The following is a 10,000-nucleotide window of genomic DNA, read 5'->3' as shown; positions in this document are numbered from 1 at the left end:
TTCTATATCCTGTAATGTATTGTAGTCCGGTGTTCTAGATCCTGTAATGTATTGTAGTCCGGTGTTCTAGATATTGTGTTGTAGTCCAGTGTTCTATATCCTGTAATGTATTGTAGTCCGGTGTTCTAGATCTTGTAATGTATTGTAGTCCAGTGTTCTACATCTTGGTCACGTCAGGTCACTGAGTCTCTGTTGAATCCATCCAGGTTCGCACCCCAAGCAGAGCAGCAGCAGGAAGCTCTGAGTGTGTGGAGCGGTCCTACAGCCCAGGCCCAGACAGGACAGACCTTCAAACCCTTTGAGAGGACCCCTCATAAACAGGCCCGATACGACCTCTACATAGACCAGCTCAAACAGGGAGACAGAGGTACGGAGGCTGCGTGGTGTCAAACCGATTTCAATGGACTTTATTCTATGAAATGGGAGAGAGGCTCTTTTCAAAAAACAGACCGTCTCAAACAGGGAGACGGAGGTACGGAGGCTGGTTTGACTGCCGTTTTAACAAAGACAAAGGGCTTGACAATGACCATCTGGGTTTGTAATGTTATTACGGTCTTTTAAAGACAATAAAACTACTTTTCATGGTGAAAACAGACACATTGGGAGCCTTTTTTAAAACCGTTCTGAAGAATCAGCCCACGTTCTGCTTTCAGGGCTCTCCTCTCCGACGTGCATTATCCACTAAGATTACAATGATGGTTTCATCCTCACGTCTTAACCCTCTCCTCAACTCTGTCCAGATTAACCCTCTCCTCAACTCTGTCCAGATTAACCCTCTCCTCAACTCTGTCCAGATTAACCCTCTCCTCAACTCTGTCCAGATTAACCCTCTCCTCAACTCTGTCCAGATTAACCCTCTCCTCAACTCTGTCCAGATTAACCCTCTCCTCAACTCTGTCCAGATTAACCCTCTCCTCAACTTTGTCCAGATTAACCCTCTCCTCAACTCTGTCCAGATTAACCCTCTCCTCAACTCTGTCCAGATTAACCCTCTCCTCAACTCTGTCCAGATTAACCCTCTCCTCAACTCTGTCCAGATTAACCCTCTCCTCAACTCTGTCCAGATTAACCCTCTCCTCAACTCTGTCCAGATTAACCCTCTCCTCAACTCTGTCCAGATTAACCCTCTCCTCAACTCTGTCCAGATTAACCCTCTCCTCAACTCTGTCCAGATTAACCCTCTCCTCAACTCTGTCCAGATTAACCCTCTCCTCAACTCTGTCCAGATTAACCCTTGTCGTGGAAAATCATTTTCAAATACAACGCTTACCAGAACTTTTAAAATCAAACATGCTCTTTATTACAACTGTACAGCCCACTGGCATGTCCCCGCGGAACACACCCCGCGGAACACACACCGCGGAACACCCCCGGTTCCAACATTTATACATAAATAGCATATGGGTCCACCCCATATGCAAATAAGCATACTTCCCCTAATTCTTCCTGCCATCCTTATCTTTTTAGTTCAGGCTTCCTGCTTGTTCACGCCTACTAACGCCCATTATCTGCTTTCAGTTAAATTATAATAGTGGCCAGACCCATGCTTGTCTTAAAAATAATATATGTCCCTCTATACTCTAGGCCTATGACTCAACCCTGTATTTAATTCAATGCCCCAGCATGTTCTCTGGTATGTCCTTATTGGAATTGGCAGACTCTATGTCTCTTCTTATCATTAGTGTCCAGTTGCCTTAGGCATATTTCTCTGGTATGTGTGCTTTTAGTGGAATGTGTAGACTATAAGTCTAGTGTGTCCAATTGTTTTAGGTGCCCATGTGTCTGGTCAGTCTGTCAGCACAATGGAGAAAATAAGAGGGCCAGAACGTCCCTTAGTATATCTCCATTACCAGTCTCATGATCAACGTGAACATGTGGTTCGTTACTTTAATGTTCAGCTGTCTTATGTCTTTATATGTTATCCATGTGTCTTATGTTACTACTACACCCTCTCCTCAACTCTGTCCAGATTAACCCTCTCCTCAACTCTGTCCAGATTAACCCTCTCCTCAACTCTGTCCAGATGCCCTGGAGTTGAGCTTGGACCCCACCATGACAGAGTGGGAGAGAGGGAGAGAGAGGGATGAGTTTGTCCGTGCTGCTCTCCTCTACAAGCCCAGCAGCTCCTCTCTGTCCTGTCGCTTCACCAGAGCGAAACAGGATGACGGTGTGGAGGCAGACGCTGTGGAGGTGACACGAGATCAGGAGGTAGGCAGCTCTCCACAGATTCACCATAATGTTGAAGGATTGTGGGTAATCAATACTGAGGAGAGATCAGGAGGTAGGCAGCTCTCCACAGCTTCACCATGATGTTGAAGGATTGTGGGTAATCAATACTGATGAGAGATCAGGAGGTAGGCAGCTCTCCACAGATTCACCATAATATTGAAGGATTGTGGGTAATCAATACTGAGGAGAGATCAGGAGGTAGGCAGCTCTCCACAGCTTCACCATAATGTTGAAGGATTGTGGGTAATCAATATTGAGGAGAGATCAGGAGGTAGGCCGCTCTCCACAGCTTCAACATAATGCTGAAGGATTGTGGGTAATCAATATTGAGGAGAGATCAGGAGGTTGGCAGCTCTCCACAGCTTCACCGTACTGTTGAAGGATTGTGGGTAATCAATACTGAGGAGAGCTCAGGAGGTAGGCAGCTCTCCACAGCTTCAACATAATGCTGAAGGATTGTGGGTAATCAATACTGAGGAGAGCTCAGGAGGTTGGCAGCTCTCCACAGCTTCACCGTACTGTTGAAGGATTGTGGGTAATCAATACTGAGGAGAGCTCAGGAGGTTGGCAGCTCTCCACAGCTTCACCGTACTGTTGAAGGATTGTGGGTAATCAATACTGAGGAGAGATCAGGAGGTTGGCAGCTCTCCACAGCTTCACCGTACTGTTGAAGGATTGTGGGTAATCAATACTGAGGAGAGCTCAGGATGGCTTCCAGAGTATGAGATGTTTTATTGATTAAGACGAGCAGAGACATGACGGGGGTGGAAGCAAGCAGACAGGGTGATCCTTCTATCCCCCCCACCCCCCCTTTTTAAAGAGTTAGATGCACTATTGTAAAGTGGTTGTTCCACTGGATATCATAAGGTGAATGCACCAACTTGTAAGTCGCTCTGGATAAGAGCGTCTGCTAAATGACTTAAATGTAAATGTAGTACACATCTCAAGCCTTACTTCCTTGTTCATCTCTGTTAATGCCTGGCCTTACTTCCTTGTTCATCTCTGTTAATGCCTGGCCTTACTTCCTTGTTCATCTCTGTTAATGCCTGGCCTTACTTCCTTGTTCATCTCTGTTAATAGCTGGCCTTACTTCCTTGTTCATCTCTGTTAATGCCTGGCCTTACTTCCTTGTTCATCTCTGTTAATGCCTGGCCTTACTTCCTTGTTCATCTCTGTTAATACCTGGCCTTACTTCCTTGTTCATCTCTGTTAATGCCTGGCCTTACTTCCTTGTTCATCTCTGTTAATGCCTGACCTTACTTCCTTGTTCATCTCTGTTAATGCCTGGCCTTACTTCCTTGTTCATCTCTGTTAATGCCTGGCCTTACTTCCTTGTTCATCTCTGTTAATGCCTGGCCTTACTTCCTTGTTCATCTCTGTTAATACCTGGCCTTACTTCCTTGTTCATCTCTGTTAATACCTGGCCTTACTTCCTTGTTCATCTCTGTTAATGCCTGGCCTTACTTCCTTGTTCATCTCTGTTAATGCCTGGCCTTACTTCCTTGTTCATGTCTGTTAATAGCTGGCCTTACTTCCTTGTTCATCTATGTTAATGCCTGGCCTTACTTCCTTGTTCATCTCTGTTAATACCTGGCCTTACTTCCTTGTTCATCTCTGTTAATGCCTGGCCTTACTTCCTTGTTCATCTCTGTTAATACCTGGCCTTACTTCCTTGTTCATCTCTGTTAATGCCTGGCCTTACTTCCTTGTTCATCTCTGTTAATGCCTGACCTTACTTCCTTGTTCATCTCTGTTAATGCCTGGCCTTACTTCCTTGTTCATCTCTGTTAATGCCTGGCCTTACTTCCTTGTTCATCTCTGTTAATGCCTGGCCTTACTTCCTTGTTCATCTCTGTTAATGCCTGGCCTTACTTCCTTGTTCATCTCTGTTAATGCCTGGCCTTACTTCCTTATTCATCTCTGTTAATAGCTGGCCTTACTTCCTTGTTCATCTCTGTTAATGCCTGGCCTTACTTCCTTGTTCATCTCTGTTAATGCCTGGTCTTACTTCCTTGTTCATCTCTGTTAATGCCCGGCCTTACTTCCTTGTTCATCTCTCTTAATGCCCGGCCTTATTTCCTTGTTCATCTCTCTTAATGCCCGGCCTTACTTCCTTGTTCATCTCTCTTAATGCCCGGCCTTACTTCCTTGTTCATCTCTGTTAATACCTGGCCTTACTTCCTTGTTCATCTCTGTTAATGCCTGACCTTACTTCCTTGTTCATCTCTGTTAATGCCTAGCCTTACTTCCTTGTTCATCTCTGTTAATGCCTGACCTTACTTCCTTGTTCATCTCTGTTAATGCCTAGCCTTACTTCCTTGTTCATCTCTGTTAATGCCTGGCCTTACTTCCTTATTCATCTCTGTTAATAGCTGGCCTTACTTCCTTGTTCATCTCTGTTAATGCCTGGCCTTACTTCCTTGTTCATCTCTGTTAATGCCTGGTCTTACTTCCTTGTTCATCTCTGTTAATGCCTGGTCTTACTTCCTTGTTCATCTCTGTTAATGCCTGGCCTTACTTCCTTGTTCATCTCTCTTAATGCCCGGCCTTATTTCCTTGTTCATCTCTCTTAATGCCTGGCCTTACTTCCTTGTTCATCTCTCTTAATGCCCGGCCTTACTTCCTTGTTCATCTCTGTTAATACCTGGCCTTACTTCCTTGTTCATCTCTGTTAATACCTGGCCTTACTTCCTTGTTCATCTCTGTTAATAGCTGGCCTTACTTCCTTGTTCATCTCTGTTAATGCCTGGCCTTACTTCCTTGTTCATCTCTCTTAATGCCTGGCCTTACTTCCTTGTTCATCTCTCTTAATGCCTGGCCTTACTTCCTTGTTCATCTCTCTTAATGCCTGGCCTTACTTCCTTGTTCATCTCTCTTAATGCCTGGCCTTACTTCCTTGTTCATCTCTCTTAATGCCTGGCCTTACTTCCTTGTTCATCTCTCTTAATGCCTGGCCTTACTTCCTTGTTCATCTCTCTTAATGCCTGGCCTTACTTCATTGTTCATCTCTCTTAATGCCTGGCCTTACTTCCTTGTTCATCTCTCTTAATGCCTGGCCTTACTTCCTTGTTCATCTCTCTTAATGCCTGGCCTTACTTCCTTGTTCATCTCTGTTAATGCCTGACCTTACTTCCTTGTTCATCTCTGTTAATTGAAACTCTACACTCAGGCTGTTGTGATTTGTTGAATTTTATTACTGTAACTGATTATTGAAAGGCACATTATGACACAAAACCAGGTATTAACAGAGATGAACAAGGAAGTAAGGCCAGCTATTAACAGAGATGAACAAGGAAGTAAGGCCAGCTATTAACAGAGATGAACAAGGAAGTAAGGCCAGCTATTAACAGAGATGAACAAGGAAGTAAGGCCAGCTATTAACAGAGATGAACAAGGAAGTAAGGCCAGGTATTAACCTGTAGACCATATTTGGCCCAGCTTTGTAGCCGATGCATCAGTGTTGTTGCGTCCAGGATTGGGTTACAGGCTGGGCGTCCAGGATTGGGTTACAGGCTGGGCGTCCAGGATTGGGCTACAGGCTGTACGTCCAGGATTGGGTTACAGGCTGGGCGTCCAGGATTGGGTTACAGGCTGGGCGTCCAGGATTGGGTTACAGGCTGTGCGTCCAGGATTGGGTTACAGGCTGGGCGTCCAGGATTGGGTTACAGGCTGGGCGTCCAGGATTGGGTTACAGGCTGGGCGTCCAGGATTGGGTTACAGGCTGGGCGTCCAGGATTGGGTTACAGGCTGGGCGTCCAGGATTGGGTTACAGGCTGGGCGTCCGGGATTGGGTTACAGGCTGGGCGTCCAGGATTGGGTTACAGGCTGGGCGTCCAGGATTGGGTTACAGGCTGGGCGTCCAGGATTGGGTTACAGGCTGGGCGTCCAGGATTGGGTTACAGGCTGGGCGTCCAGGATTGGGTTACAGGCTGGGCGTCCAGGATTGGGTTACAGGCTGGGCGTCCAGGATTGGGTTACAGGCTGGGCGTCCAGGATTGGGTTACAGGCTGGGCGTCCAGGATTGGGTTACAGGCTGGGCGTCCGGGATTGGGTTACAGGCTGGGCGTCCGGGATTGGGTTACAGGCTGGGCGTCCGGGATTGGGTTACAGGCTGTACGTCCAGGATTGGGCTACAGGCTGGGCGTCCAGGATTGGGCTACAGGCTGTACGTCCAGGATTGGGTTACAGGCTGTGCGTCCAGGATTGGGTTGCAGGCTGTACGTCCAGGATTGGGTTACAGGCTCAGTGGGTTGATCCTCTGTTCTGCCTGTTTGTCTTCAGAATGATGTGGACGACTGTTCTGCCTGTTTGTCTTCAGAATGATGTGGACGACTGTTCTGCCTGTTTGTCTTCAGAATGATGTGGACGACTGTTCTGCCTGTTTGTCTTCAGAATGATGTGGATGACTGTTCTGCCTGTTTGTCTTCAGAATGATGTGGACGACTGTTCTGCCTGTTTGTCTTCAGAATGATGTGGACGACTGTTCTGCCTGTTTGTCTTCAGAATGATGTGGACGACTGTTCTGCCTGTTTGTCTTCAGAATGATGTGGACGACTGTTCTGCCTGTTTGTCTTCAGAATGATGTGGACGACTGTTCTGCCTGTTTGTCTTCAGAATGATGTGGACGACTGTTCTGCCTGTTTGTCTTCAGAATGATGTGGACGACTGTTCTGCCTGTTTGTCTTCAGAATGATGTGGACGACTGTTCTGCCTGTTTGTCTTCAGAATGATGTGGACGACTGTTCTGCCTGTTTGTCTTCAGAATGATGTGGACGACTGTTCTGCCTGTTTGTCTTCAGAATGATGTGGACGACTGTTCTGCCTGTTTGTCTTCAGAATGATGTGGACGACTGTTCTGCCTGTTTGTCTTCAGAATGATGTGGACGACTGTTCTGCCTGTTTGTCTTCAGAATGATGTGGACGACTGTTCTGCCTGTTTGTCTTCAGAATGATGTGGACGACTGTTCTGCCTGTTTGTCTTCAGAATGATGTGGACGACTGTTCTGCCTGTTTGTCTTCAGAATGATGTGGACGACTGTTCTGCCTGTTTGTCTTCAGAATGATGTGGACGACTGTTCTGCCTGTTTGTCTTCAGAATGATGTGGACGACTGTTCTGCCTGTTTGTCTTCAGAATGATGTGGACGACTGTTCTGCCTGTTTGTCTTCAGAATGATGTGGACGACTGTTCTGCCTGTTTGTCTTCAGAATGATGTGGACGACTGTTCTGCCTGTTTGTCTTCAGAATGATGTGGACGACTGTTCTGCCTGTTTGTCTTCAGAATGATGTGGACGACTGTTCTGCCTGTTTGTCTTCAGAATGATGTGGACGACTGTTCTGCCTGTTTGTCTTCAGAATGATGTGGACGACTGTTCTGCCTGTTTGTCTTCAGAATGATGTGGACGACTGTTCTGCCTGTTTGTCTTCAGAATGATGTGGACGACTGTTCTGCCTGTTTGTCTTCAGAATGATGTGGACGACTGTTCTGCCTGTTTGTCTTCAGAATGATGTGGACGACTGTTCTGCCTGTTTGTCTTCAGAATGATGTGGACGACTGTTCTGCCTGTTTGTCTTCAGAATGATGTGGACGACTGTTCTGCCTGTTTGTCTTCAGAATGATGTGGACGACTGTTCTGCCTGTTTGTCTTCAGAATGATGTGGACGACTGTTCTGCCTGTTTGTCTTCAGAATGATGTGGACGACTGTTCTGCCTGTTTGTCTTCAGAATGATGTGGACGACTGTTCTGCCTGTTTGTCTTCAGAATGATGTGGACGACTGTTCTGCCTGTTTGTCTTCAGAATGATGTGGACGACTGTTCTGCCTGTTTGTCTTCAGAATGATGTGGACGACTGTTCTGCCTGTTTGTCTTCAGAATGATGTGGACGACTGTTCTGCCTGTTTGTCTTCAGAATGATGTGGACGACTGTTCTGCCTGTTTGTCTTCAGAATGATGTGGACGACTGTTCTGCCTGTTTGTCTTCAGAATGATGTGGACGACTGTTCTGCCTGTTTGTCTTCAGAATGATGTGGACGACTGTTCTGCCTGTTTGTCTTCAGAATGATGTGGACGACTGTTCTGCCTGTTTGTCTTCAGAATGATGTGGACGACTGTTCTGCCTGTTTGTCTTCAGAATGATGTGGACGACTGTTCTGCCTGTTTGTCTTCAGAATGATGTGGACGACTGTTCTGCCTGTTTGTCTTCAGAATGATGTGGACGACTGTTCTGCCTGTTTGTCTTCAGAATGATGTGGACGACTGTTCTGCCTGTTTGTCTTCAGAATGATGTGGACGACTGTTCTGCCTGTTTGTCTTCAGAATGATGTGGACGACTGTTCTGCCTGTTTGTCTTCAGAATGATGTGGACGACTGTTCTGCCTGTTTGTCTTCAGAATGATGTGGACGACTGTTCTGCCTGTTTGTCTTCAGAATGATGTGGACGACTGTTCTGCCTGTTTGTCTTCAGAATGATGTGGACGACTGTTCTGCCTGTTTGTCTTCAGAATGATGTGGACGACTGTTCTGCCTGTTTGTCTTCAGAATGATGTGGACGACTGTTCTGCCTGTTTGTCTTCAGAATGATGTGGACGACAAGCAGGCAGCCGTGAAGATGAAGATGTTTGGAAAACTGACCAGAGACACGTTTGAATGGCACCCTGACACACTGCTCTGCAAGAGGTTCAATATCCCTGACCCCTATCCTGGGTACGACACACACACTGCTCTGCAAGAGGTTCAATATCCCTGACCCCTATCCTGGGTACGACACACACACTGCTCTGCAAGAGGTTCAATATCCCTGACCCCTATCCTGGGTACGACACACACACTGCTCTGCAAGAGGTTCAATATCCCTGACCCCTATCCTGGGTACGACACACACACTGCTCTGCAAGAGGTTCAATATCCCTGACCCCTATCCTGGGTACGACACACACACTGCTCTGCAAGAGGTTCAATATCCCTGACCCCTATCCTGGGTACGACACACACACTGCTCTGCAAGAGGTTCAATATCCCTGACCCCTATCCTGGGTACGACACACACACAGGTTCAATATCCCTGACCCCTATCCTGGGTACGACACACACACAGGTTCAATATCCCTGACCCCTATCCTGGGTACGACACACACACAGGTTCAATATCCCTGACCCCTATCCTGGGTACGACACACACACAGGTTCAATATCCCTGACCCCTATCCTGGGTACGACACACACACTGCTCTGCAAGAGGTTCAATATCCCTGACCCCTATCCTGGGTACGACACACACACTGCTCTGCAAGAGGTTCAATATCCCTGACCCCTATCCTGGGTACGACACACACACTGCTCTGCAAGAGGTTCAATATCCCTGACCCCTATCCTGGGTACGACACACACACTGCTCTGCAAGAGGTTCAATATCCCTGACCCCTATCCTGGGTACGACACACACACTGCTCTGCAAGAGGTTCAATATCCCTGACCCCTATCCTGGGTACGACACACACACTGCTCTGCAAGAGGTTCAATATCCCTGACCCCTATCCTGGGTACGACACACACACTGCTCTGCAAGAGGTTCAATATCCCTGACCCCTATCCTGGGTACGACACACACACAGGTTCAATATCCCTGACCCCTATCCTGGGTACGACACACACACAGGTTCAATATCCCTGACCCCTATCCTGGGTACGACACACACACTGCTCTGCAAGAGGTTCAATATCCCTGACCCCTATCCTGGGTACGACACACACACAGGTTCAATATCCCTGACC

The 10,000-nt window shown here is 47.1% G+C and overlaps 1 protein-coding gene across 8 annotated transcripts in view; it reads left to right on the top strand.

The window, feature by feature from the left end:
• gpatch1 (G patch domain containing 1) overlaps nt 1-10,000 on the top strand; it is a 46,731-nt gene that overhangs the window by 19,145 nt on the left and 17,586 nt on the right. For all 8 annotated transcript variants that reach the window (XM_071400408.1, XM_071400407.1, XM_071400403.1 and 5 more), the window contains exons 12-14: nt 207-367; nt 2,024-2,208; nt 8,805-8,932. In XM_071400408.1, the coding sequence (XP_071256509.1) occupies nt 207-367; nt 2,024-2,208; nt 8,805-8,932 (474 nt within the window). The remainder of the gene's footprint in view (nt 1-206; nt 368-2,023; nt 2,209-8,804; nt 8,933-10,000) is intronic.

This window comes from Salvelinus alpinus, chromosome 5, assembly GCF_045679555.1.
Source record: "Salvelinus alpinus chromosome 5, SLU_Salpinus.1, whole genome shotgun sequence".
NCBI lineage: Eukaryota > Metazoa > Chordata > Actinopteri > Salmoniformes > Salmonidae > Salvelinus > Salvelinus alpinus.
This window is presented reverse-complemented; position numbering and strand designations above follow the sequence as displayed.